The sequence below is a fragment of the Canis lupus genome, chromosome 8 (assembly GCF_011100685.1).
Source record: "Canis lupus familiaris isolate Mischka breed German Shepherd chromosome 8, alternate assembly UU_Cfam_GSD_1.0, whole genome shotgun sequence".
In the NCBI taxonomy this organism is placed as follows: Eukaryota; Metazoa; Chordata; class Mammalia; order Carnivora; family Canidae; genus Canis; species Canis lupus.
Window position 1 is genome coordinate 4,409,134 of NC_049229.1, and position 26,732 is coordinate 4,435,865.

General features: G+C 55.3%; 3 protein-coding genes across 16 annotated transcripts; 1 reads left to right on the top strand and 2 right to left on the bottom strand.

Moving 5' to 3' along the window:
- The first annotated feature begins 1,129 nt into the window (after positions 1 to 1,129).
- Positions 1,130 to 3,301, top strand: LTB4R (leukotriene B4 receptor). Of its 2 annotated transcripts, none has more exons than XM_038544323.1 (2): positions 1,130 to 1,283; positions 1,903 to 3,301. In XM_038544323.1, the coding sequence occupies exon 2, from the start codon at positions 1,959 to 1,961 to the stop codon at positions 2,955 to 2,957; it is 999 nt and encodes a 332-aa protein (XP_038400251.1). In that variant the 5' UTR covers positions 1,130 to 1,283; positions 1,903 to 1,958; the 3' UTR covers positions 2,958 to 3,301. The 2 variants fall into 2 exon arrangements, with proteins under 2 accessions (XP_038400251.1, XP_038400250.1); XM_038544322.1 differs by having other exon boundaries at positions 1,132 to 1,287.
- Positions 3,302 to 5,130: 1,829 nt separating this feature from the next.
- Positions 5,131 to 20,808, bottom strand: ADCY4 (adenylate cyclase 4). Of its 8 annotated transcripts, XM_038544327.1 has the most exons (26): positions 19,866 to 20,081; positions 18,435 to 18,632; positions 18,184 to 18,345; positions 17,428 to 17,577; positions 16,835 to 16,983; positions 16,644 to 16,755; positions 16,476 to 16,538; positions 15,824 to 15,951; positions 15,517 to 15,675; positions 15,125 to 15,257; positions 14,749 to 14,922; positions 12,396 to 12,439; positions 12,148 to 12,234; positions 11,863 to 11,932; positions 11,415 to 11,512; positions 10,642 to 10,726; positions 10,391 to 10,528; positions 9,668 to 9,778; positions 9,222 to 9,406; positions 8,936 to 9,020; positions 8,346 to 8,504; positions 6,681 to 6,827; positions 6,279 to 6,461; positions 6,073 to 6,187; positions 5,629 to 5,753; positions 5,131 to 5,360 (listed from the first exon to the last, which is right to left on the bottom strand). In XM_038544327.1, exons 1-26 carry the CDS (start codon positions 20,022 to 20,024, stop codon positions 5,208 to 5,210), a joined length of 3,372 nt encoding a protein of 1,123 aa, XP_038400255.1. In that variant the 5' UTR covers positions 20,025 to 20,081; the 3' UTR covers positions 5,131 to 5,207. The 8 variants fall into 8 exon arrangements, 7 of the variants coding, with proteins under 7 accessions (XP_038400255.1, XP_038400259.1, XP_038400253.1 ...); XM_038544331.1 differs by lacking the exon at positions 19,866 to 20,081 and adding an exon at positions 20,378 to 20,808 and having other exon boundaries at positions 16,476 to 16,755; XM_038544325.1 differs by having other exon boundaries at positions 16,476 to 16,755; positions 19,866 to 20,084.
- Positions 20,809 to 21,665: 857 nt separating this feature from the next.
- RIPK3 (receptor interacting serine/threonine kinase 3) lies at positions 21,666 to 25,973 on the bottom strand. Of its 6 annotated transcripts, none has more exons than XM_038544332.1 (10): positions 25,748 to 25,973; positions 25,446 to 25,586; positions 25,006 to 25,315; positions 24,262 to 24,401; positions 24,089 to 24,135; positions 23,729 to 23,896; positions 23,550 to 23,617; positions 22,720 to 23,079; positions 22,517 to 22,577; positions 21,666 to 21,980 (listed from the first exon to the last, which is right to left on the bottom strand). In XM_038544332.1, exons 1-10 carry the CDS (start codon positions 25,765 to 25,767, stop codon positions 21,835 to 21,837), a joined length of 1,461 nt encoding a protein of 486 aa, XP_038400260.1. In that variant the 5' UTR covers positions 25,768 to 25,973; the 3' UTR covers positions 21,666 to 21,834. The 6 variants fall into 6 exon arrangements, with proteins under 6 accessions (XP_038400260.1, XP_038400265.1, XP_038400264.1 ...); XM_038544337.1 differs by having other exon boundaries at positions 25,006 to 25,166; positions 25,519 to 25,582; positions 25,748 to 25,949; XM_038544336.1 differs by having other exon boundaries at positions 25,006 to 25,169; positions 25,519 to 25,582; positions 25,748 to 25,949.
- Between the last annotated feature and the right edge of the window lie 759 nt (positions 25,974 to 26,732).

Below are 26,732 nucleotides of genomic sequence, written 5' to 3' on the forward strand. Positions count from 1 at the left end.
TGCATCACATCCTCTGCCTCTGGGTCAACTCTGTGGTGGCCTTTCTCGAAGCAGAGAAAGTGGGCATAAGGGTAAGGGACCTCAATGACCATCCTTCTATGCCACATCTCTCTTCACAAGTGAGAGTTGGCAGGGAAGCAGGATGGCTCACAGGCAGACCAAAGGAAAGACTTGTCAGATCTTAGCTTCTGCAGGAGAGGTCAAAGGGGGAAACTGCCCTCCCTCCAGGCAAGGAGAAGAGTGGCCTTTTGGGGGGCTGTTTGCCTTTGCACATTCCTGGTTTCCCCTCCTGGCAGGGCAGATGTGGGGCATCACTGCCCCCACTTCCTCTCTCTATGCTCAGCCTCTACTTTCTCTGTCCAGTGGGACTGGACAGCCAACTACAGGAAGGTAGGAAAGAGGTCGTGCTGACCTCTTTGCTCAGTGCTCAGATATTAAATTCAAATCCATGTGGCAGTGGCCACATGGGCAAGCACAGGGCAAGTGGCCAGGGAAGGAGGAAGAAATTGACATTCTGTACCATACTAAGGAGATCCTTTGGACTTTGGCTTCTGCCAAAGGGAAGGGAGAGTTGAGTGACTTAGAATTGAAGCAACCCTTTTAAATGAGGGAATAGGTGGGAGTGCTGGAAGAGAGCCCTCCCTCTCCAAAGTCACTCATGGTTTGAACCCAAGCCAAAGACAGGGTGCTGTCCTCTTTAAGTCCTGATGTTACCTAAACCCAAACCCATAACTAAGCCACACGTCTAACCTACACTTCCTGTTAATCTAAAAATCTACAATATTTATACAACATATAAAGATACCCAACCTTCTGGCCTCCCAATCTGAGTCCATTTCCTGTCTCTGGCTTCCTTCCCTCCTTCTCCTGTATGACACAGTTTATTACTCTTTCCAATTCTCCAGTCTAGACCTGCATTTAAGGCCACACCCGAGCCTATTCACTCCCCTCACCCTCTCTTTCCTCTCACTACACCCTCCTAGGCTCTTCTCATCTGGTCCCACCCCGAAGGAGTCTTCCTCCCTGCTAGGCTCTTCTGGAACACAAAGACTATTCCCCCCCCCCCCAAGTGAAGGGAGGGCTAGGAGTTTCAGCCCCACCCTCAGGAAGATGTATCTTCCCCCTCCTCGGCTTCTCGGTACTTCCTCTCTGGCAGACTTAGCGGACAGCACCCAGACCTGGGGCTGGGACCCTGGAACTGGGGCAGATCTGGGAATAGGCTACGCCACTCTGCCCTGACCTTGGGATTGGCACCAGTTTCCAACCACTACCCAGCAAAGCCTGTAAGTAAGTATCCTGGGAGTTGGGGAGGTAGTGGTAGAGCAGGATACAATGGTGAGAGAAGGTGCAGAGGAATTTCCAAAGAAAGCCTGACCAGTGGGAAAAGGACTGGGGAGGATTTCTTCTTGTCTCCTATCCACAAACTGCTCGCCATCCCTATTATTCCTGGTGGGCTCTGGGCATCTCTGGAGAAAGTGGGTATATGATTGAAGAAGTCAATGGGACTGAGCAGGCTAAGGGCCTGGCAAGTGATAGAGAAGCTAGCCTTTTGAGGGGTGCAGCCCTGGTAAGAAAGGCCCCTCTCCCCCATTTTGTTCTGGGTCTCAGAAGGGAAGGAGGCAGAAAGGTTATGGAAATACTACTGCTGCTACTGCTCTCTATTTTGCAGTGGGGTCTGTGTGTAGGAAGAAGCCCCATGGCCCAGTTAGAAAATTAGTCTTTCTGCTCAGCCAGATCCCCCGAGGATGGGTCTGTTGGCAGCGATGAAGGCAGGAGGTTGCAGAGGGGCAACTGACACTGCTGATCTTGGAGACAGGCTAGAGTACTCAAGCTGGGTGTGTCCAGGGTCTCAGGAAACCTTGGTCCCCAACCCTCATGCTCGTGTTCGCCCTCACTCTCCAGGTCCTTGCAGTGGCCACGGACACCACATCGTGAGCAGCACCTCCTCACTAGGTGTCATGTTCGTCATTCCGTTGACTATCATCCTACTGTCAGTGGCGCTGGCTGTGGGGCTTCCCGGCAACAGCTTTGTGGTGTGGAGCATCCTGGTAAAGATGCGGAAGCGCTCTGTCACTGCCTTGTTGGTGCTGAACCTGGCTGTGGCCGACTTGGCTGTATTGCTCACTGCCCCCTTCTTCCTGCACTCTGTGGGCCGGGGCACCTGGGTGTTTGGACTGGCTGGCTGCCGTCTGTTTCACTATGTCTGCGGCGTCAGCATGTACGCCAGCGTCCTGCTGATTGCCGCCATGAGTCTGGACCGCTCGTTGGCGGTGGCCCTCCCTTTTGTGTCCCAGAAGTTTCGTACCAAGTCCGTTGTCTGGTGGGTGCTGGCAAGCATCTGGGTGATGTCCTTTCTGCTGGCCATCCCCGTCATCATGTACCGCACGGTGCTGGCACCGACCAACCAGAGCCTGGTGTGCTTCACCAAGTACTCCAGCGACCGACTCAGGGCTTTCCATCTGCTCTTCGAGGCCCTCACCGGCTTCCTGCTGCCCTTCCTGGTGGTGGTGGCCAGCTACTGGGACATCAGGCGCAGGCTGCAGGCCCGCCGCTTCCGCCGCAGCCGCCGCACCGGCCGCCTGGTGGCGCTCATCATCCTGGCCTTCGCCGCCTTCTGGCTGCCCTACCACGTGGTGAACCTGGCCGAGGCGGGCCGGGCGCTGGCGGGCCAGGGCTCGGGGCCAGCGGGCGTGTGGCTGCGCCTGGCCCGCTCCGTGTTCATCGCGCTGGCCTTCCTGAGCAGCAGCGTGAACCCCGTGCTGTACGCGTGCGCGGGCGGCGGCCTGCTGCGCTCCGCGGGCGTGGGCTTCGTCGCCAAGCTGTTGGAGGGCACCGGCTCCGAGGCGTCCAGCACCCGCCGCGGGGGCACCCTGGCCCAGACGGTGAGGGGCCCCGCCGCCCCTCCCGAGCCTGGCACCTCCGAGACCCTGGCAGACTCCACCAACCCTCTCCAATGAGCGAACTGAACTAGGCCTGGGAGGTGCTGCTGGTGCTGCTGCTGCTGCTGGTGGGGGAAGGACAACGGCTCTTCTGGCTCTTCTCGTGGCAGAGCGCCCCCCACGTTGGCCTGACCTGGTTCTGTACCCTGAGGAGGAGGGGGACGCCAGCGGGGGGAGGGGCGGGGCAGGTGAGGGCGAGTGAGGGCCCGGAGCAGCTCTGCAATTAAAACGAGTCTGAGGGTACCTGGGTGGCTCCGGTCGGTGGTCGGGTGGTTGAGCGGCTGCCTTTGGCTCAGGGCTTAGCTCGTGATCCCGGTTGTCCTGGGACGGAGCCCACACCAGGCCCCCCGCAGGGAGCCTGCTTCTCCCTCTGCCTGTGTCTCTCATGAGTAAATAAATAAAACCTTTATTAAAAAATAATAATAATAATAACGGGGATCCCTGGGTGGCTCAACGATTTGGCGTCTGCCTTCGGCTCAGGGCGTGATCCTGGAGTCCCTGGATTGAGTCCCTGCATGGAGCCTGCTTCTCCCTCTGCCTGGGTCTCTGCCTCTGTCTCTCTCTCTCAGGAAAAAATAAATAAAATGTTTTTTAAAAAATAAAATAAAACATAAAACAGAAGTCTCAAGCTGGGTCAATCCTGTGTTGGGGGTGCCTGCCTGTGTGATGGGCAAGGGGGTGGGGTTGCCACTGGGTGCTCTTATTGGGGTCCTTCTCAATGGCTGAGAGGCACATCCTTTGGCCTCCCATGATTTTTGGTTTTGGAAGGGACACAAAGATACAGAAACCAGGCCCTCCTCCCCTCCCCTATTCTGAGGCAGGTGCTCTGCAGATCATACTTAGAACAACACAGGTCTACAGACTCCTGAAGAAGTTGACCAACAAAGACCACCCACGTGGGCTTTCACTCCAGACTCCCTGAATCAGCAGACGTTCTGAGAACACGTGGCACTGCTGGGGACCTCTACCCCTGAAGCTGGTGATGATATCACTGTTACCATGGCTCCAACTTCCTGCTACTCATCTTTGTCCTTTCCGTGGGCAATGTTCTAGGTCACTGCCTTCCTTCCCTCCATCTCCCAAGGAGGTATTACTTGAGAACAAAGTCATCAGACCTTAGGCCCTGGAATTCTGCATGTCAGCACTCTGCCTGCTCCCAAATACAGCCCGATGCCTTCTGTGACCGTGGTCACTCTTAGGAAATGAGGATTCCCAGAAGTGAGAGGGACAAGTCATACTTTCTGAGGGGTGACTGTTGTTTTAGAGAGCCTCAGACTGGCTCTGTTCCAACTGCATTTTAGGAAGATGGTAGTAGAAGTAACAGCAGTATATTTTTTGAATTTCTCCTATTCTTGGAGAAAAAACAAGAATCCATGTGCAACATCTGTAACAAACTTAGGGTATCAAGATATCACTCACAAACCCTCAAATATGAACAAGTAGGAATGAACCATGGAAGCTTCCAGTCCCACAGAATATAAGCACCTGCACCGACAGGAATCTGAGGGACATGAGAACAAGAGAATCTCAAAACTGTCTGCAGGTCTTGGCTGGAAAGCGTGGGTCAGTTTGACGATAGCAGCTGAAACAGGGAGTGACCCGACAGGTCATTTCCCAGACCTCTCACCCATGCTGCCTAGGAAGCACAGAGCAGGTGCTTATTTAGTGGTTATTGAGTGAATAAAGGTCAAATGACATTTTCCTAGCTACTCCTTCTCAATATTTGTGGGTGGAAACAGAAAGGACAAATCCTATTTTGAGTCATGTGGCTAAAATTCTTTATCTTTCCAAAGTGTACTAAATACTGGAATCAGGCAGGGAGGCTGAGGCAGTCCTCAGTTTGTGAAGAAGAATCACTCCTTTCTAACACATTCATGGTCATACTTGCATACACACAGACACTCAGTTTAGCCTGGGAAGAAGCATCCTGCTGAGAGGCAAGCAGGAAGTGATCCGCAGCTATACCAGAGAAGCTTCTGACATCAATTGGCCTCAGTGGTACCAGAGTCGGGTTTTTTGTTGTTGTTTGTTTGTTTCTTTGTTTGTTTGTTTAAAGAGAGGAGAAGGGAGTGCAGAGGGAGAGGGAGAGAGAGAATCTTAAGCAGGCTCCACACCCAGCGCTGACCCCACGGCGGGGCTCCATCTCACAGCCCTGAGATCACGACCTAAGCCGAAATCAAGAGTTGGACACTTAACAGACTGAGCCTCCCAGGTGCCCCCTGAGTCCTTTTATTGAGGATCTTAGAATAGAGAGGGTGGTTGGGAGTCTCAGCCTAGGGTGGCCGAGGGAGGGCCAGTTCGCGTCAAATCTGTGTTCAGGAAGTAGGTGCAGAGCTGCCCTTTGCCTTTGACTTTGATGATGCCCCGGCTGTAGCAGGTATAGCCTAAGGACTGCAGCACCTGCGCTGTCTCTTCAGTCACCTGCGATTGAAAGGTGTGAGTCGGGATACCTGGGTGGCTCAGCTGTTAAGCCTCTGCCTTTGGCTCAGGGCGTGATCCTGGAGTTCCAGGATTGAGTCCCCACATTGGGCTTTCTGCGTGGGGCCTGCTTCTGCCTCTGCCTGTGTCTCTGTCTCTCTGTGTGTCTCTCATGAATAAATAAATAAATTAAAAAAAAAAAGTGAGTCTGGAGTGTGGGGGTGGCCTTATCTGATCCCCCCATCCCATGCCTCCAATGTGGCCTCCTCACTTGGATCTTGCCCAGAACTCCTGTACTTTCCATGCGGCTGGCCACATTCACCGTGTTGCCCCAGATGTCATACTGTGGCTTCTGGGCCCCAATCACTCCAGCCACTACAGGTCCATGGTTCAACCCTGACAAGAGGTATGGTAAAGAGAGGCCCTGGGTGGTGGGCAGAATTTGAGGAGGGACAGGGGAAGGGGAAGCTCCAGGAATTGGGGTGAAAGGCCTAGAGTTCTTAGAGGAAAAGAGGGCCTGGAGAAGTGTGGCTCAGGGAAGGAGTGGCTGAGCCCCAGAGCTCCTGGCCCAGCAGCTTCATGCTCCATCCCCAGAGAGGAGGCTGGAGGGGGCTGGGGGTGAGCTGGGGAGTAGCTAATAAAGGACTTAGGGGAGGAAGAGCTTGGGAAGGTGAAGAGGAAGTCCCAGACCGCCCCAACAAGGGAGGGCCCTCACCCACACGTAAGCGGAAGTTGTTAAATGAGTGCTTATTGATGACATCCAGCTTTGATCCAAGGGCCACTGCAAACTCCACCATGGTGCCCAGGTGGCTGCAGCTTCGCTCATCATCCTAGCAACAAGCCGGCCCCACAAGATGGGTCAGTGAGGGCCCAGCAGTGTGAGCCCCTCATGGGCTGATAGGTAAGGAAGGGGTGCTGTACCTGCTGTGCGTCCTGTCCAGAGGTGGCATTTAAGCCTGTAGCTGCCATGTAGGTGCTGCCAATGGTTTTGATCTTCTCCACCCCACTAAACTTGGGCTTTGAGAGCAGCTGTACAGAAAGGAGGCTGTGTCCCCAGGCTTTCTTGCTCTCTCCCTCCTCCCTCTCAGAAGCCCAGCCCCAGGCCTTTGGAAATGAAAGGACCAGGTTGTGGGGTCAGGATTTGTGGTGGGAGGGAGAGTGGATCGTGGGAAGAGTTTCTGGAGAGCTAGAGGATCAGAGAAGGAGCAGCAGGGCCAGGGAGAGAAGGATGGGCTCCTGGCTGGAGAGCAAATGGGCAGGAGGGACTGGTGGGAAATTCTAGCATTCAGAACAAAGGATCTGGGGGACCCTTGGAGTTGTCACCTCATCAAAATCAGCAATTATCTCATTGAGCAGCCGCAGGCACTCTAGACCCTCATGGTTGATGTTGGATTCAGAGTAAAACTCCTTAAAGTCTGGAACTGAGGCGAAGAGGACACAGACACACTCGTAGGACTGGTGGTAGAGGTCCTAGGGGGGGAGACGCTGGGATGAGGGAGCAAGCCACGTTCCTCTCCTTGTGGGTCTGTCTGCATGGGCCCTTCTCCCTGCGTCCATACTCTTACCCCTGTATTTAAGAAGTATTGGAAAGGAGGGAGGGGGTAGGGCCAGGTTATCCCAGGGATGTGTGACTTGGGAGTAAAAGACTAGGTCTCATGATGATTCGAGGAGAGACGGGGTTTGAACTCAGGATCACCTTATAGCAATGTGAAAGGAGTCTCTTCAAGAATGGAAATGGTGTCAATGGGTATCATCTTTCTATCATATCTTACTGCTAAAAGGTGTTAAGTCAGTTTACAAAGATGGCTACTATTTGGAAGATCAAATAATAGGGAAAATGGGACAAAGAGAAAATAAAGGTAAGCTGGTAAAGATGGAATCTTATTTGAGGTTGGTTCACAAAATGGGTGACACGAAGTCCTTGTTCGTCCTAGATTCTGGCTCCGGGCTTTCTAGTAGCCAATGTGAAGATAGAAACAGGAGCAGTTACAAGAGTCCCAGTGTAAATAAGAGAAGAAACCAGGAGATGTAGAACCACTGCCAATTTTGACTACAGAAAGCAACTGGTGGGCAGCCCCACTGGCGCAGCAGTTTAGCACCACCTGCAGCCCAGGGCATGATCCTGGAGACCCGGGATCGAGTCCCACTTCGGGCTCCCTGCTTGGAGCCTGCTTCTCCCTCTGCCTGTGTCTCTGCCTCTCTTCTCTCTCTCTCTCTCTCTCTCTCTCTCTCTGTGTGTGTGTGTGTGTCTATGAATGAATAAATAAAATCTTAAAAAAAAAAAGAAAGAAAGAAAGAAACCGGTGAGGGCATGAAGCTGTGAAACAGCCCCTGACCTGTTTCTTTTAACATTCCTCAAGAGAGGCCAAGAGTATTTCTATAGCAGACAGAGTGAAGTGGTGGTGGTACAACTAAAATGGTGCAAATATGTGGGTGACCTTCTCTGATGGTCTGATTATAGCACGATATTTGAGGATGGCGATTAACATCTACAAATGGAAATTCCCATGGTGTTGGAAAGTTCTATATATGCAACATCTAATATGGCAGTCACTGGCCATAAGCAGCTCTCAGCCACTTGAAATGTGGCCAGTGAGGCTGCAGAAATGAAGGTTCTATTTTAATTAATCTTAATGTAAATGGCCACACATAGCTAGTGGCTACCATCCTGATAGTGCAGGGCCAGAAAGCTGCATGGACTGTGGACTGTGTCCTCCACACAACTCCCATCAACACTCGAAGGCACCGAGTGGCCATGAGTTGGAGAGGATGCTCCTTCTAAGTAAGAACTTAGAACTCAGAGGTTCTGTGCTCACCAGATGAAGCCTAAGAGCTCATGAAAATAGAGGCACTATCTGACAGGAACAGGCAGCCACTTGACCCACCAGGGGCTCTGGGGAGTCCAGAGATGTGGGGCCAAGGGCCAAGACTCTCATCTGAAACTAGTCCCTATGGCATCTGGGGCTCAGAGTCTGGGGTGGGAGTCACCTCGTTGCGCCGGTTCTGACCAATGAACTGGGGGGCCACGTGAGCAGGGAGCACGTTCTCCAACAGCAGCCGAGTCAGGTTCTCCATTGTCTCTGTCTCCTCCTGCTCCTGCCGCAGCTTCTTCTTCCACAGGAAGTCCAGGCGGCAGTAATACTCATTCTGGCAAGGTGGCCAAAGGCCCATGGGGAGATGCGCAGTGCAGGGAGAGCCTCAGCTCCTGAGTGTTCACCCCCCAAACACATGATGCCCCAAACTGCACCACTCCCCAGTCTAGAGAGAAGGCTCAAGGGGCAACTATCCCCAGGGAGGCTCCCCTGAAACGAGATTCAAACTAGGGGAGAATTGGCAGTGGATGCTTTCTTGTGGGTGGTTTTCCTGGACTTAGGGTGGGAGGGACGAGGGAGGAAGGATTTGAGGGCATCTCCCTTGGGTAGTTAAGGAGAAAGAAAGGGAACAGGAAGTTTCACGTAGAAGCTTCCAATGGGCACACCGTTTGGGCTCAACCCTGGAGATGTAAGATTGAGAGAAAGGGTGAGAAAGACCAAGTCACAAATATGGGAAGCCCTAGAAGGCTGAACTGGGTGACTTACCTGCCGAGCCAGGACAAGGAGGGTGAAGAAGAAGATGAAGAAGGAGATAGCTCCCATCAGTTTGGGCTCCTTCAGTACCCCTGGCCTGCAGAGGCCATGGATCAGGGTTGCCCCTTGCCCTGCCTCTTCCTGATGGCCTCCTCCCTACCCCCAGGGCTCATGTAGCCCTCAGCCACCCTCCCCCACCCTCCCCCTTTGCCCTGTGGTTGCTTCAGGCCAATGAGGTGAGGACAGCTCTGCTTTGCTCCCAGAGGGCCTGAGCACCCTGTCCAGTGGCCGTGCGCACCTGGAGTCCAAGGGATCCGGATAGAGGTGGGAGATGAGGCAGTCGGACAGCCAGGCATGGGAGTGCAGGAAGAGGGAGCAGGAAGCCCCCAGCCACAGCAGAAGCAGCAGCAACTTCAGCTCGAAGCTCATGTGCAGGAAGAGGGAGCAGGACAGGAACCCCAGCACGCAGCAGTGCATAGAGTACTGTGGGGCCAGGCAGGGCAGTCAAGGGGCATGGCATATGCCACAGGTGTGGGGGGGAGAATATCCCAGGGCTCCCTGCCCTGCCCTCACAGGGCCCAGGTCCTATCCGGGGGACGGGGGTGTCATACACACAAACACACATCAAGTGTGTTTTATGTCTATCCCAATCCACCTGATGGAATGTTCTTCAACTAAGGAGGTAGGGGGAGGAGCCAAAGAAGGCTCTGGAGAAAGAGATTCAGGGCTATGAGGAACACTCACTGGGATGCTGATGAGAGGCAGGGACCCAGGGAGTTCCCAGGAGAGGTTGAAAGCCACGGAGGACACATTGGGAGCCCGGAAAGGACAGTTCGATGCTGCCGGTAAGAAGAACTGCAGAAAGAGGTGAAGAGCTGAGGTGGGCAGTCGGCTCACTTGGGTATAACGGTGGCTTGTGCTGGGTTTCAGCTGACCTCGGGATGAGTCAGGGCCAGACTCCTCCAAAGGGGAGGAGTCTGCTATTTCTGGCTGGTGAGGGAGCCCCAGGACTGGGGTCCTTGCTGGGTGGGCAGGGATGGAGGAATGGGTGTCCTGAGCACTAGTCTGCCAATGGATCCACTGTGTGATCTCGTCAGCCACTTAACCTCTCTGGGCCTCAGCTTCCTCTTCTGTAACTTGGCTGGGGATGATTCCTAAGGTGTCTTTCAGGGATAGAATTTTAGTAATGATTATAAGTTCTGAAAAATTAGCCAAACTCAGCTACAAAATCATAGTGAGTGAGCACACAATGAAGATCTGCCTACATAGGAAAGATAGGATGTCCACCGAAGTGCTATAAACAATTACGCAGGTGGCAGATTGATTTTTTTTCTTTATACTTGTCCAACATTGCCAGAATCCCCTGGCCTCAGTCCAGCTGCTCTCCCAAATCCAGGAGTACCTGTTCAACCTCTGACAGGTCCAATGGGCCCTGATGGGGGTGAATAGGGGCCCCTCTGCCCTCACCAGGCTGGTAACAGCCATGACAAAAACGAGGAGGATGGTGGCAGTGCCCAGGGCAATTCGCAGTCCAGGCCGGGTGGCCACCAAGCCAGACAGTGTGGGCAGCCAGTGCAGCATCTTGGGGCCTTTCAAGACACACCTCTGTGGAAGGAGCACAGGAATCTTAGCCATGGGGCTGGGGGAACCCCCATCCCTTGGGCCAGGTCGTGGTAAGGGCCCAGCTCACCAAGCTTCCACCCCCTAGCCCACCTCACCGTCAGGTGTTCTGAGAAGCAGACGAAGAGGAGGAGGAGGAAGAGGAAGAAGGTGATGCTATAGGTGATGGCCAGAGCTGGAGGCCTAAAGGGAGACAAGAGAGAGGACTTGCCGGGTCAGAGGAGGCTCTGTGTGTCAGGAGGGTGCTGTGCAACCGGGTCGGGATATGTGAGGAGGAGCAGTCCTGGGGATCTGAACTGACCCCCCAGTGGGGTCTGAGCTGAACAAAGGCATTACACACTGATGATCCAGGAAAGCTGAGGGGGTTGAAGGCAGTGGTGGGGCGTGGCAGGAACTAATGAGGTAAGGACAGTCCTGGAAAGGGCAGGGGGCTCATGAAGGGGCCGAGGCTGCACCAGGTCAATCTCTGGGCCTTCAGGCCAAAGGCCTTCCACCTAGCTGAGTTTTGGACAACTCCTTGCAGCCCCTCCTAGCCATGAACTAAAAATGAGGACCTGCTTTCTAAGTTCATTTGCTGTGAGATTTGAGCTTCTCAATGGAAACAGAACCTGTTTTATGGAAAAGCTGTTAGGACCTAGAGACAGGCATGTGAAAGTGCTTGGATTATGTAGAAAGTCCACAGGATGTATGATCATAAAATGAAGGCTGTGATTATCACTGCTTCCCCAGAACACACGCTTCCTCTGTGGGTCAGTCAGTGCCTGAAGCCAAGGGGAAGTGGGTAAAGGAAGAAAGTGTGGGTCAAGGACCAGCAGGAGCCTGGTGGTATGTGTGTGAGTCAGGGCCCCCCTTGCCTGGGGCACTCTCTCACCTGTTGGTCACCAGCATCTGGATGACAAAATTGGAGATGAAAACCAGGAAGGTGCAGGCTGCATAGTATTTGAAGGCAGGGAGTGCAGAGAGTCGATACTGGAAGGGCAAGGGTCAGTATGGAGACAGGGCCCACCAAGGCTGCCCATCACCTTGGAGGTGCCAATTTGAGGCAAGAAGTGCATGTCCGGGCCTCATGGCCTCACCCTCCAGTGCAGTCTCTGGTAGCCCCTCCAGGTTCTCCAAGGAGCTGCCCTCCTCCCTCCCATCCCCAACTAGTAATTCAATTTACAGGGTGATGTCCATTTGGAGAGAAACACAAGCCCCTCACCCCCAGGATCACAAACTGGGCAGACCTGGGAGGTGAGGTGCGTCCACGGGGCTTGCCCCTGCCCCAAGGCCGAGGACCTAAGGTTAGAGGATTTTCCGCTGCTACCCCCCACACCCACCTCTTTCTCCAGCTCCTTCTCTCTGAAGTACAGTGTCAGTGGGTTGAAGTCCTTTGACTGCTTCCACTGTCTGGTAGGAGGTAGGGGGCGGGCGAGGAAAGGGAAGGGCAGAGCAGGGCAGGGTGGAGACGGTGAGGGCGGGAGGATGGACAGATGTGTGTTTTCCTGGGGGGAGCAGGGAAGCCCTTCCCTTCCCACCAGGACATCAGGAAACACATCTCTCCTCTACCTTACTGCAAGGGCCCAGCCCTCCCGCCCCTCCCGGCTGCCTTTTGTTCTCCATACTTCTGAGAGTTGAGCTGTTCGATGACCTGGAAGAACTTGGCGTCCCCAGTGTCCAGGTCATCATCTAGTCCCCGGGGGGTACGGCTCCTGCACAGTAAGAGCCCAACCTGTCACCATAGGAGATTCTCAACAGTAGGTGGGTGAAGCAGGAGCAGCCCCCCACCCAGGGAGGATGGAGGCAGGTCACTCCGACAGCCGACAGCCGACAGCCGACAGCCTCGCTGTCAGAGTTGCTGGGGTCTCCTCACCGGTCCAGGCTCCACTGGGGGCTGAAGGAGGCCAGCGTCTTCTCCTGTGGGGAGACCACAGCAAAGGGGGAGATGAGGAGATGCTGAGCATCCTTGAAACCTCTCTGCCATGAGGCATTCCATGTCTATATACGTCCTTGGCCTTGAGTATTTGATGTGAGTTCCCCCTGCCTTTAAGGACTTCCTCTTTCCACCAAATCCCACCTGCCCTTAAGGGAAGGGTCAAACCACATTTATTCCTTAAAGTTTCTTCCTGATTCTTTAGACACCCAGGGTCCTTATGCTCTTATATCCTTGGTTCCTAACACTTATGAGACAACCCTATAGGCTTGAGGAGTGGTCATCTTCCCTAAGGACTGAACAAATCCCAAAGGCAGGGACTTGCCCATCACCCCAGCATGCCAAAAAATCCTCATTGGTTTGAAGTGAAGCAGCAGAACATTCTGACTCCCTTGTGGTCAGGATTATGACCACAGCTGAGAGGTGGTGGGAGCAGAAAACAAAAAATGGAGAAGAAAGGGAAAGAGGAAGGAAGAGAAACAAACCTGGTCACAGCCATTCTTTTCAGCACCAGAAGGAAGGTGCACTGTGTGCAAAGATATGAAAGCGAGAGGACAAGTAAAGCAGATGAGACAAGTCCCAAGAAAAAGAATGAAGAGCAGTGGCCACTGCCCAGGACCAGGGGTCTGGTGACTGTTCTTTCCTGCTCCTCTGGCTTATATGAAGGCCACAGGGTCACAGGGGCCCCCAAGCCCAAACCTAGAATATAGGAGAGGGAGAGGGGAGGAAAAGGGAGATTAAGAGGGATGATCTAGGTATGAGCCCATTTATGCCTCTAGGTCTGAGCCCAACTTTTTTCAAACTACCTGCCTGCCTCTCCATCTTGCTCGATGCCTGTATGTTATTCGAAGGCAGGGAAAACGTTTTATTCATTTCTGTCTTCTCAAGAACTAGCCCAGCCCCTGCCACATAGTAGGTTCTTTAAAATTGCAGGAGGGATGGATGGATGGTGTATACTAGCACCAACACTGCCCTGCCACCTGAGTTCCCCATTGTTTAAGGGTAAGCTAATGTGATTCTCAGGATTTCTAACATTTGACGGAGGGCTTGGCACTTCAGGGGCTGAGGAGTGAATTCTGGGCTGATGAGGTCCTGCCTCAGGAGATACCCTTGAACTAGGGGTTCCTACTTCTCCATCCTGACATTTCTTAGTCTGCACACTAGTGGGGTTTTGGGGGAGTCTGGCGTGGGTTCTGAGGGGCATCTCGCCATGGGCATTGCACCCAGCACTGTCTCACAGTCCCCAGGCTCCCACCAAAGCCCACCCTCTACTCTACCTCCACCTGGGGTGGGGGTGGGGGAATCCTGCAATAGCCAGCAGGGTCTTAGATTCTTTCTTTCTCTCTCTCCTGCTCACTCAGCCCTTTTGACCTTTCTTCTACCCCATGTTAAGGCTCTGAATTAGGTATTCTCCTGAATCACTGCTGCGACATCCCCCCATTCCATAGTGTCTACTAATCTCTGGCCTGCTTTCCTGCTAGGTGGGTGGGGAGGGGAGATGGATCATAGAAAGGGTACTCTGAAGTCATCCCATATATCCAACTGGGTTGACCCAGTAGAGAAGATTCTGAGAGGATGATCTGCAGAAAGGTGGCTGGAAGATCAGATAAAATGGAGGAAAGCAGGCTGAGAAACTTAATCCTGGGGCAAGCCTTTTGGATCATGGCCTCAGTTCCTGCAAGAGAGGGTTCTGACTGCTTGTGACCAAGCAACAACCCTTAGAACCAGCTGCTGTGGGGGATGAAGGCTGGTTTTCTCTCTTCCCTCTCTCCCCAACCCCTGACTGCTCAGGGTGACTTCCTTCAAGACCATGGGAGATTTTCACTGTCATCTCATCTTATCCTGACACAAATGCTGGAGAGGAGGGGCAATAACTGATTTGCACCACCTTCCCAATCCTAGTGGGGATTAAAAGAGAGTGTGCAGTCTCAGGAATGGAATTTGATAGAGATGTTTTCTGGTGGGAATGGTTGTGAGCACTGGCTTTGGAGCCAGAAGTGTCGTCTAGGTCTTTGTGGTACTGATGGAAGAGGATTCCAGAGTGGACGTTGGGGAACAATGGACATAGTGCTACAGGATTTTGCAACTCAAGTGAGCTCAGAAGACAGTCATCTTTGCTCTTTCTCTGGAAAGAAGGGCAAGGAAAGGTCTGAGCCAGTGACTGGGAGCAACCAGACAGTTCAGGATCTTGAGATGTCATCAAATGACTCATGGGTGGTGGGTGTGGGGAAGTTGGGAGGGCAGTGGGGGTGGAGTCAGTAAGTGCTAGGGCTCATGCCAGAGGTGCACTTACCGGGAGAGGGGTGGAGGTGGACACGGGGCTCTCTAGGTGGCTCAGGTGGGCAAAAGGCTTGGCTGCGCCCCAGGACTCCAGGTAGCGGGTCATCAGCACTGAGGGACGCATTTTGGGGCCCTCGAGAGAGGATAGCAACCCTCCTGCAGTGCCCTTCTCATCCTCTTCCTCAGCCTGGGGCATATGAGGACTGAGAGTCAGGATCACAAACATTTTCTACATTTTCCCAACACTCCCTAGAAGATGGGGTCTCCTCCCCCTCAACACACACACTGGGATCCAGGAATTCAATCTCTGGCATAGGAGAGAAGATCAGGCCTATTTGTTGTGGGTGGTTAGGATGGGCCAGCCCCTGGGGGCCAGGCTGGGCTTTTACCCGGGGATCGATGACTAGGTAGGTAGGCTCCCCTAGCTCCCGAAGGTATGGGTCTCGGTGTTCCATGGCTGCGTCCTCCACAGCATAAGCCCCTGCCAGCAGGGCCAGGGTAGCTCCTGTAATATGTACTCTTCTGGAAAGAGGAAGGAGGGGGAATTAGGAAGGAGGGCCTGCAAACCTCTCAGTTTTTTTCAAGGATCCTTCCAGAGGCCTGACTTTAAGCAAGGCCCTGTGCTACAGGATATGTCTCCCAGCACCCCTCCCGGCATGCTAGGATCTCCCTTGAGTTCCACGTGGGATTGTGCTCATTTTAGGGAATTATGAATCGGGTGGCAGCATGTGAGGGGCCCGTTTGGTTTCTTCCTGTGCGTTCCTGCAGCCCCACCTCTCACCCTGGCACGCCACCCGCCTCCATGTGGTTGGCCAGGGTGACATCATGGGACCAGACATCATACTGCCACTTCTGCAGCCCGATGACTCCGCAGAGCACACTGCCTGAATGCACCCCCACACGCATGTTGATGTCCACGCCGGTGGCTGCCCGGAGTTTCCTGAGTACGTAGGGCACAGTTTGAAAGCTGCCTTTGGCCCTATGCATGCCACACCCTTCCCTCTCTCCAAGAGGACTTCCACTACCCTGCCTGCTGCTCACCCACATCCAGCCCTTGGTACCCCTCCTGCCCACCCACCTGAGCTGACCTGATGGCCCGGCACATGTCCAGCCCCATGCGCACACAGTTGATGGCGTGGTCTGGCAGGGAGAGCGGTAGCCCAGAGACACAGTAGTAACAGTCTCCCAGGATCTTGATCCGCATGCATTCATGCTCCTGGGAGTGTGTGTATGCAGGGGGAGGGGGGCACCTGGTTAGAGGTCAGAGGAGGCACTGGGCAGCTGGGAAAAGTGGGAGCAAATGTGATATTCCTGAAGAATTTTGCAGTTGGGAGACTCGGTCAGATCTAGGGATTCCCTTAACTTGATATGGGGCTGGCTGAGGTCTGTGGGTCTCCCCCAGCTTTGGCATGTGTAAGGTGTATTCAGATTTGAGCACATGAAAATACCCTCGAGACTGAGGTTTTCTGGGGGACACCCAAAATTAGGTTTGTTGGGGGCATCCCTGGGGTCTGAACAGGTGGCTGGGCTGAGCTGGGCTGAGGTTGTACAGGGCAGAGATTTCCCTTGGAAGGGCTCCCTAAGATTAAAACATATGAAAATCTCTCTAGATTCGGTATAGTGTCCACAGGCCCCTACACTGGGGGTTCTGAGCACATTTGGGGGTGTTGTGGTTGAGGCATCTGTGGAGATGTTGAGAAGTCTCTCCAGGTTTGAGATGTGTGGTGAACAGCTCCATACCTGGGGTTGTTTGAGAGGGTTTCCTACTTCCATTGGAATATCTTCCATTGGGATACATGGGCTCTGAAATGGGACTGGGATCTTAGGTGTCAGGAGTTTCCCTTGGAAGGGGCTCTCCAGGGTGGAGCATTTGAAGGGCCCTGGGTAGGGAGGGAGGCCCCCTCTGACCTTGGCAATCTGGTCGAACTTGCCAAAGAGCTCGTTGAGCATGAGCACCAACTCCTTAGGGGAGCACTCACTGGCCAGTCGTGTGAAGCCCACGATGTCAGCATAGAGCACGCTGGGGAGGGCAGATTGCATCACTGGGGTCAAGATCTCAGCCCACGCCCCTCCTCCCCTCTGGCCATCCTTTCTCATACCTAACTCCTTGGTGTCTCTTGACATAGAGGCTATGGAAGTTGTTGGTGCTCTCTGGCCGTGACCCCTGTCCAGCCTGAAGCCGGGCCATGATCTCTGCCTTCATCTCTCGAGCCAAGTAGGCAGGAAGGATGGACAAGAGAAGGTGTTCCTGGAGAAGATCACCATGAACATCAATCCTCTTGCAACCTAAAGCCAGGAGTCCCAGCCTTCCAACCACTTAGGAGCTCACCCACTTCTCCAGCCCCACTAGATGCTCCCCAGAGAACTCCCCTCCAGACCTCCCCCTTCACATAAAGCTGGGCCTCAGCACCCCATCCTGCACCATTCATATTTAGGGACTTAACTCCCAGCACCAATGCCAGGGTTAGAGTTCTTCGTTTCGTATCAAAAAAGTGCTTTTACAAGCTTCAGGTTTTTTGAGACGTAACACAACTTTCCAAGGTGCACAGTAGCCACGTTTTACAAAGGAGGAAAGAGAAGGGCAGGTAACCTGCCCAAAGTCATTTGGCTTGCTAAGGAGCCCAGCTGGGTGATATAAACAACCCCCTTCTCAAACCCGGGTCCTGCCCAGCCCCCCTGTCGGCTCAAGGACCTGGTGCTTCTTCTCCGTGTCCAGCCGCCGGCGCGAATGCAGCGAACGAAGTGCCTCCCGGAATGTGGCGCGCAGCGCACGCTCCATCAGCGCCTTGTGGTACGCTCCGGCCACATTCCCACACAGGAACAACACCGCGTTTGCTGCCAGCTGTGGGAGAGGGTCAGCCTCAGAGGACGCTCTGTGGGAGTGGGGGTCCTCAAGTGTATAGCTGGAGTTGGTCCCCAAGAGGGTTGAGGAGGACTCTACAGTTAGAGATCTAAGAATTTCCAGGCAATTGGTGCCACACTGGGGAGTCTGTAGGGGGGCTTCTCCTCCCCTGCAGTACCCCTGCTCTAGACTTGGTTGTGCACCAACGAGGCCTCTTAGGTCTAGAAACCCTTGCACATACGTTTCCTCTGCCTGGAATACCACTCCACCATCTACCTTCCCTCTGCGTCCGCTGCAGCACAAGACTACTCAAGCTCCAATTTTATATTCCCAGTGAAGTTTCCATCATCCACCTCTGTCCCCACAACTCTGGCTCCCTGGTGAAGTCCCTTCCCCGCGGGCCCAGGCGTCTTCTGGTGTCTGCAGCATTATGCTGCACTGGTGTACCCGCTCCATGAGGGCACTGTCTGGGCGTATGTGTTAGTACCTGTGCTTAGCATTGCGCCCTTCAATGGAGTCACAGCTCAGTGAGCGGCTGGTGCATGCTCAGAGGAGCCAATGTGCGCAGCCGTCCCCGGGCTCAGACTGGGCTACTAGCGTTCTCACCTGCGGCAGTAGCGCGGGCTGGGAGTCCGGCTGAGGCCCAAGGTACAGCCCAAGGACCACCAGGTGGGAGAGTGATGAGGCAAGGCCCGCGGCGGTGGCATCCCGCATACCCAAGGGCAACATGGCATACACGGTGAAGATGACAAAGAGGAAAAAGGACACCTGAGGGAGAGGGGCATGGGAAGCTGCCAGCTGCTCTTGGCCTGGGAGTCCTCCTGCCCCCTGCTCCACCTGCCGCTCGCTCCTCTCACCTGGTCCCAGGCGCTCACCAGGCCCCCAGTGAAGAGGAAGCCATGGCCCAGCCCCAGGAGCGCTGCCCACACGAGGCCGGACAGGGGACGGGTCCAGCGCTGTAGCCGTTGCTCGCAGGATGCCAGGCCCAGCAGCAGTGAGAAGCCGCCGAGCGCACACAGCACAGTGATCAGGAAGCCTGGGTCTGAGGCTAGATCCTGTGGGGAGGGGCTGCTTGCGGCAAGACTGGAGTGCAGAGTTGGGGAGCTCCTCCAAGATGAAGAAAGGCAGCCCCCTGGGACACTTCTGAAAAGTGTCTCAAACTCAAGTAGGAAAAGGAGACAGGGCACCTGGGCTGGTCATTCAGGTTAGGTTGAACCATAGGATGTTGCCAATAATCTGTTTAGAATCTGCAGAGCTATCTCATAGGGTTCAACCTATATCTCACTGCTATGTGGCAGCAGGGCTTGAGCCTTGGGCCACCCACCCAGAGCCTCTGGCTAGAACCCATATTGCGTATTTGTGAATCTGGGAACTTTCTGAGCTTGCTTTCTTGTCTGTCAAACAGGAATTCAAGCACCTTCCTGGGGTCCTGAAGCAAGTGAAAAATCCTACCTCACAGAAGGCACTTAGGAATGAGTGTATCTGAACCTGGCCAATTTGCTCAGGAGATTCCCTGCTCTGGGCACAAGGCTGGGAATAGCCCCTGCCCCCACCCTCCAAGAAGTGCCCCAGCGGCCGAGGGCACCTGGAACCCCTCTCCTTGGCAGGCCAGGGAGGAGCACCACACTTTGGCCCTCTGGGCGTTGACCTCCTGCTGCTGTCCCTGCCCTGCGTCCCCACCTCTTCCTGGGCTTCGAGGTGGCCCGGCAAGAATTGGTCAGTTTAGCAGCTTTCCCAACTTGCCTCCGAAACGTGAAAAAACTTGGGAGCAGGATATTTCCAGAAATGGAATTGAAGACCCCCTTTCTCCTAAAAAAAGAAACTGGAAATAGCTTTATTTGGGGACTAAATGTGAGTGGAATGGAAGGCGTCTTCTGGGAGTCTATGGGTCGGGCCGCCCCACAGCCCCCGTGAGAGAGAGAAAACCAGGAAGCGGATTCCCCCGGGGCCCAGTGTAATTTCCCTTCTGGAAAATGGGAAAACCCGCTGCTGAATTCACTCTAGAAGGAGGAGATCGCGGAAAGGCTGTCAGTGCCCTGAGAGAAATTAGAAGCCCCCGGAGCTCAGCCTGTTCCCAGCGGCCCAGCGACTGTGGCCCAGAGAGGTGCAGGGACTTGTCCAGGACCACTACATTTCCTAGCAAGGCTCGGCACTTCCCTCCTGGGTTCCAGCAAAGAGCGCACACCGAAGAGAAGACCTCTTCCCAGATCCTCACCCCGAAAGCGCCCTCTCGGCAGTGAGCCCCCCGCCGCCCCCAGGAGTCCCGCCACCAGACGCTGCCCCCTCACCCTGCCGCTGGCGGAGGCGACAGCCAGCACGGCCAGGAGCGCGCAGAGCACGATCCCCAGCAGCAGCAGCAGCAGCGGGTACTGCTGGCTCAGGCTGTAGTAGGTCTCGTAGAAGAGGTCTTCGCTGGGGGGCGGCCGGGCACTGAAGAGGCGGGCCATGCTCGCCCCCGCCCGGGGCTGCGGCGCCGGCGCCGGCGGAGGGCGAACCCGGGGCTGGGGAGCGCCGGGGCCCGCGTTACTGCCGGGGCCGCTCCTGGCTCGCTGGGTCTAGCCTCGCCGCGCGGCCTCCCCGCCGCCAGCCCCATCGCCCGGCACTCCCCGGGGCCTCCCCGCCTTTTCCCAGCTGGCTGGAGAGGGCTGCCTGCCCGATCCTTCGCTCCTCCTCCCTCAAACCCAGCCCGCAGAGGTGTCCTAGCAAAAGCCTCGTCTCCGGAGGGGACCGGGCTGGGGTGGAAGCAAGGGAGCTTCGGGTTCCTGCCCTCCCACCCCACCCCGGCCCCGCCCAAACTCACGGCCCGCGAGGCTGCCGCGGCTGCTGGGCGAGGCCGAGGCCGAGGCCGAGGAGGGAGCCCGCGATGGCCGGTGGTGGAGTCCCGGCCGCCGAGGAGCTAGTGGCTTAGAGCCGCGGGCGGCAGGCGCTTCCCTCCCGCGCCGCGGCCCCCTCCCACTTCCCCGGCCGGACTGCCCGGCCCCTTCCCGTGCGCGGTGGCGGACTCCCCAGGCCTCCTCCCTCCCTCATTGTCTCCCCTAACACTGGCGTCGCCTCCCCCCTCCAGTCCCCTTGAGAAAGGGGAATGGGACTGTGGGAGATGCGAGGGGGTGGGCTGGGCTGGGCGCAGGAGCAAGTGTCAAAATGGGAGTGGAACCCTTGGCCACGGGGAGAATGCAGCGGTGCTGGAGTCAAAGGCTGATGAGAACGTAGGGAAGAATGTGGGGCCCAATCGGAGACTAGGACTTGGGTCGGGGTGGACGGGGTTGCCACCGTTCCCCTCCTCTCCCCTCCAGCCTGGATGCAGCTGCTGTGCGGTCTGAACTGTCCCTGTGGCGCCGTCCAGCCCCATGGGAGGGGGCACGTCTGTGTAGCTCTGCCAGGCCATAGCTCTCCACTCCAGACACCAGCTGAGGGTCAAAGGGCTCCACCTGGGAAGCAAGGTGCGAGGGAGTGGAGGTGTTGAGTGCTTGTAATGGAGGAAAATAAGAGGCTGGGGGCATCGTGCAGGGCAAGAGGTGTGTGGTGTCTTTCGGTGCCCATGGAGAGCCCTTACCCCCAGGACCCCAGTGCGGAATCTCCATAGCCCAGAGGAAAATTTGGTTTAGGGTGGGGTCTCACGGGATCTAGAGGAAGTGCTCCGCCCAGAGATTAGAGCTACCCCAGGAGCCAGGCCTCCCAGATTCCTTCCTGCCGCCAGCTGGGGCCTGACCTTGTGTGCCACACTGCCCACCCCCCAGTCCTCAGCATCCCGCTTCCGCCTCAGCTACAGGCAGGGCCTCTGCCTCCTGCCTCCTTCAGTGTCAGCTCTCCAGTCTCCTACCAGGGTCTCCACCCCTGGACCCTGGCCTAAGCCTTAAGCTTCCAAATATGCTTCCAAATATGGCACTTTGGTTGAAAACCCACTGTGTTTAGGGTGCCTGAGTGGCTCAGTCAGCTAAATATCTGCCTTTGGCTCAGGTCATGATCCCAGACGCCTGGGCTCCCTGCTGAGCAGGAGCCTGCTTCTCTCTCTCCCTCTGCTGCTCCCCCTGTTTGTGCTCTCTCTCTCTTTCTCTCTCTCAAATAAATAAATAAATAAACAAACAAACTTTACAAAGAAACAATCCACTATGTTTATTGACTGCTGTGTGCACAAAGTCAGCCCCCAAAGAAAGTCTCAGCTAATTGCCCCGAGTCCAAGAAGTAGCTAGATGTTTCTTCCTACCAGCCCTGCCGCTCTCTCCAGGCTTCTTGGTTCTTGTGGTCCTCTTTTCCGACCTACTTGTGCGAGGCCCACTGCCAGCCTCTACCCATGCCCCAAGGTGCCTGTCCTTGCGTGGACAAGGCAGTTCCTTCTTGTATAATCAAATAGTTGTAGTCTCCCACCTGCACCGCACGGCTGTCACATATGGTAATAGGGCTACCTATAAAAGAAATTGTGGTGGTGTTGGGAGAGTTAAGTAATTGGAAATGCAAAATTAGGAGCCACAGGGTGGAGGGGCAGCGGCACCTTGTGTCCACCCTGGGGAAATGCAAGCATGGGGTCTCCAGGCCGGCTGTGACTGAGTCAAAGTGGGCCTTGGGCATTGGTCTTTGTGCTGCCCCTTCAGACCTGGGTTTGTAGAAGCTCAAAGGGAGTGGCAACTAATGTCTGAGACCCTGACACTTGGGTCTTTCCTTCTAGGAGCCCCTCTGGACCAACATAACAACAGCAGGTTAAGGGTCCACAGAGCTGATTCTGGGACAAGTCTGAAGGCCCAAGGCACATCTAGTCTCTGCTATGTCACCTCAGCAGGATCCAGTCCCAGGGGGCATCAGTCTCTTCATTTATGAAATGAGAAGTTTGGGGGATTTGGCCACTAGTCCTCCCACTACTCAAGGTATCCTGGATCTACATACAGTCTTGAGGAAGCCAGTAGAAGAATTGAGTAGGAGAAAGGAAGAAGTGGGGAGCAGGTACCTGGTATTGGATTAGGCCCTGGTGCCCTGGGAGGCCAGTTGGTGCCACGTCTCCTAGCCCCCTGCGAACGACACAGCTCTCTGAGTCTTCCCTTCCTGGGGCCTGTTCCCCTGCTGCAACCCCCTTAGTCTCAAGTTTCCCTAGCAAGGGACACAGGATTCATGGGAGTCCTAGCGCATCCTCTAGTCCTGCCAGTGTCTCACCTGATTCCCTTCAGGTCCAGGACCTGGGGTCTGAGCCAAGTTGGGGCTGGCCATCTGATTTTCAAAATGTGAAGTCTCTGGAGTTTGGGGAGATGAGGCTGTTGAATCAGAAGGTAGCCCTGCTAACCGGGCAGGCTGAACCTTATCTCCCTGTGCCCTGGTCGTCTCAGGAAGGTTTGTCCATTTTTTAGGAGCAGAGCTGGGGGACTCCTTCAGACTTAGTTTGCTTAGCATTTCAGAGGCTGTGATATCATGGCTTCCTGTGGTCCCCCTAGGGCCTTCTGTTTCTATCCCTCCTGGGCCTGGCTGGGGGGCAGACAATATCCGGCTGCCTCTATTTTCACACAGGAACTTCTTGACCTGCAAGGACAAGGGGAGATTTCTGGGCATGGAGGTGGGAGAACCAGCCTAAACCTAAGGGATGAGTCTCTTGTTCTATTATATATATATATATATATATATATATATATATATATATATATATATATATATTTAAGATTTTATTTATTTATAAGAGACACGCAGAGAAAGAGAGGCAGAGACACAGGCAGAGGGAGAAGCGGGCTCCCTACGGGGAGCCCAATGCGATCCCAGGACCCCGGGATCCTGCCCTGAGCCAAAGGCAGATGCTCAACCACCGAGCCACTCAAGTGCCCCATCTTGGTCCATAATCTATTACCTGGGAACTGAGTGGTGAGATGGGGACAGTGGGGACAAAGATTAAGGCACACTGAACAGTGGCCAGTGAGGAGTCAGCGAGTGGCCAAGGGAACCATGTTGTGCCATCCTCGCCCAGCTCCTGGAATGGGGGGGTGGCACTAGATACTCACTGTGGAGACCGCAGCATCCATCTCCTTATTTACCAGATTGAGGGCTTCCTCGGTGATCGGTTGGCATTCTGGAGACAAGGCAAGGTGGGTGGCAGGCAGGTGAGCCAAACTTTCCCAGGCAGAAGCCCCCTGCCGACCAATCCAAGCCTACCCTGGCTGCCAGCTAACAGCCAGTTCACCTTGGAAGGAGGGCCTGTCCTTGGGCTCATGGCTCCAGCAGTGCTGCATTAATGCCTTCAGTCTTTCCAAGCCAGGAGTCTCAGGGCTGGGCAGGGGCAGCTTGGTCAACGGGGGCCGGATCTGCCGCTCACACACTGCTTCCCGCACCGGCGATGTCTGGGCCACTACTGGGTTGGGGGTTGGAGATGCAAAGAGAAGACATTCAGGACCACGTGTTCCATCGTGGAAGCGGGAAAGGAGTGTAGTCCAAGGGAGGTGAGGAGAAAGTCCGAGCGGGTAAGCTAGAAGAAGAGGGCTTGGAGGCTTGCAGGAGGAGGGCATCTGGAGTTAAGGATCCCAGTGTCTGCCCAGAGTCTTACTCTCAGCTTCTCTTCCAGCTAGCACTGCCCACATTAGGATCCCGAAGCTGCAAGAAGACACAAAACTGAGGCCTGGCCCACCTGCTGGCAAAGTCTCCTTTCCCATATGCAGTTCCCTCGAAGCCCAGAGATGTGTAGAGATTTGGAATGTGTGTTTGGAGTGAGTACCTTACCTGTAGACATCACTGGCCATGGATGCCTTTCGGTTTACATCAGGCAACAGTTCTGGGGCCAGGTAGGCTGGGGCTGACTTCCCAGATCCAGCTCCTGACCTTGAGCCTCTCTGAAATGTGGACAGGCCAAAATCTGCCAGCTGTAAAGGGAGAGAAGGAGAAGGTAGAGGGTGGATAGGGCCAGGAAGCTTCCAGAAGCCCCTCTCCCACCACAAGGTACAGCTCCTGCCATAAAGGGGGTTATGACGGTTAGGGGAATGGTAGGACTGGTGAGGCCTTTGGGTTGGAGGCCTAGGTCCCCTCTTCATGGGGCTGGGTCAAGGTCTGAGTCTCCTGGGCTAGGTCAACCATGGGTCTTTTTTTGTTTTTCTTAAGATTTATTTATTCACGAGAGACACAGAGAGTGAGAGGCGAAGACATAGGCAGAGGGAAAAGCAGGCTCCCCACAAGAAGCTCAATGAGGGACTCAATCCCAGGACCCCGGGATCATACCCTGAGCTGAAGGCTGACGCTCAACCTCTGAGCCCCCCAGGTGTCCTAACGAGGGGTCTTTTGGAAGACTGGTGTGGGGTGGGTGTGTCTGTGGAACTGACCATGTTGGTCAGTGGTAGGGGCTAAAGCTCCTGGGTGGGCTTTGACCTTTAGGCAACCCTGTATCCAGAGGGAGATGCTGAGGGTATGGAGTAGAGAGGGCTGCACCAGGTTCTGTGTCCAGGGGCTGGGATGGGCAATGGATAGGCTGACCTTGGCGTGCAGGTCTGAGTCCAGCAGGACGTTGGAGGGCTTGAGGTCTCGGTGCAGAAGCACAGGATTCTGGCTATGCAGGTAACACATCCCCAGCACCACCTCCTGCAGCAGGCGGCTGAGGAGTGGCCAGGGACGGGGACAGTGGGGCTGCAGCAGTCCTACTAGGGAACCATTTTCCATAAATGGAGTCAGCAGAGCAGGCCCACAGGCATATTCCCACTGCAGCTTCTGGGTGACTCCCAGCGGGAGCAGCAGGTGCTGGTTACACAGACTGGCCATGGCCCTCACCTCCCTGGATATCGCCTCCCTGCATTCCAGGAAAGAGTGGGAGTAGCGCTCTGTTCCTGGAAGAGCCGTCCCCTCCCTATTCGGGCTCCCAGCACAGCGGCCCCTCCTCCGCGGGCAGACCCGGGAGGCCGTCAGCTCCGGCCACTCACCCCTCCAAGATCTTGACCGCCACACCCGTGCGCCACGTCCTGTGCCACGCGCGGAACACCGCCCCGAACCCACCTGCGCCGACGAACTCGGGATTCTCCAGTTCCTCGGCAGGCACCACGGGGGCTCGGGGACCGCTCTGCCTGAAAGAGGGGGGGCCTGGTCTGCCAGCTGCTCCGCGGACGCCCCACCGGCCCCACCTCCGTGACCCCGGGGCTCCACGCGGCCGGCACAAAGCCCGCTCCCCCGGAGGGCGCAAGGGGCAGGGTCGCAGGCTTGGAGCCGCAGCCAGCCCTCCACTGACCATAACCTGCCGCCAGACATCGGGTCAGAAAGTGCAAGTCTACGCGGGCCGTTTGTGGCAGAGGTGCAGGGCGGCGTGACAGGGTCAATCTCTAGGGCTAGGGCCCGGCTCCGAGGCACGGATTCCGCTTCCCGGTTCGCACTTCTACCCGGAGGGACGACAGCACTTCCGCCCTCGGCGGGCGCGGGCGCGGCTGCTGCACGCCCCGGGGGTGCATCTGCGGGCGGAAGCTAGGCGGAACCTTGGTCTAGCCCAGGGCTTTCCACCCCCCCCTTCAAAGATTTTATTTATTTACTTCTTTTTTTTTTTTTTTGCCCCCCCCCCCCCCCCATTTATTTATTTCTGAGAATACACAGAGAGGAGAGAGAGAGGCAGAGACACAGGCAGAGGGAGAAGCAGGCTCCATGCAGGGGGCCTGATGTGGGACTCGATCCCAGAATTCAATCGCAGGACTCCAGGATTTCGCCCTGGGCCGAAGGTAGGCGCTAAACCACTGAGCCACCCAAGGATCCTCCTTTATTACTTCTTTATGGATGAGAGAACAGGCACAGGTACTTGCCCAAGCCAGTATGGAGCTGACCTCAAGCCTAGCTCAGAACCCTCAAGTGTTCCCATTTTCAGATGAGCTTCACAGCGCTACCTCCCAGCTCGCCCTGAATGTGGCTAAAGAAGGTGTGAAGAGTCTAATAGTGCAGTGGAAGGTCCCTGTCGGTGTTCCTGTCCAGTCCCTAACAGCTAAGGCAAGCCCTTGCATTGGTAGTGACTTGACTCCGAGGGCAAGGTGGTCAGTTAGATGAATTGGCCCAGCCAAGGGTGTCTGGTATTGTGAGAGACACTGGAGGGGAAACACATCCCTGTCCTCCCCCTCTCCGCTCCCACCAATGTCTCCATGCAAATTCCCTGGTTAACATGTGTTCCCAACAAACATATACTCTGGACAAGGGCCTTTGGGAACTCAGGAGCTTGAGAAGGCTTAAGGATGCAG

What these genes read in the sequence shown, in the direction of transcription:
- LTB4R (XM_038544323.1), top strand. Translation starts at nt 1,959, where the DNA reads ATGTTCGTCATTCCGTTGACTATCATCCTACTGTCAGTGGCGCTGGCT.
- ADCY4 (XM_038544325.1), bottom strand. Translation starts at nt 20,024, where the DNA reads ATGGCCCGCCTCTTCAGTGCCCGGCCGCCCCCCAGCGAAGACCTCTTC. An exon ending in GCTTCTCAGAACACCTGACG is followed by an intron (nt 10,529 to 10,641) that starts GTGAGGTGGGCT and finishes CTCCTTCCACAG; the next exon opens with AGGTGTGTCTTGAAAGGCCC. An exon ending in CTGGACAGGACGCACAGCAG is followed by an intron (nt 6,188 to 6,278) that starts GTACAGCACCCC and finishes GCTTGTTGCTAG; the next exon opens with GATGATGAGCGAAGCTGCAG.
- RIPK3 (XM_038544332.1), bottom strand. Translation starts at nt 25,767, where the DNA reads ATGTCTGGCGGCAGGTTATG. An exon ending in ATGTCTGGCGGCAGGTTATG is followed by an intron (nt 25,587 to 25,747) that starts GTCAGTGGAGGG and finishes CCCCTCTTTCAG; the next exon opens with GCAGAGCGGTCCCCGAGCCC. An exon ending in TGGATGCTGCGGTCTCCACA is followed by an intron (nt 23,080 to 23,549) that starts GTGAGTATCTAG and finishes TTGTCCTTGCAG; the next exon opens with GTCAAGAAGTTCCTGTGTGA.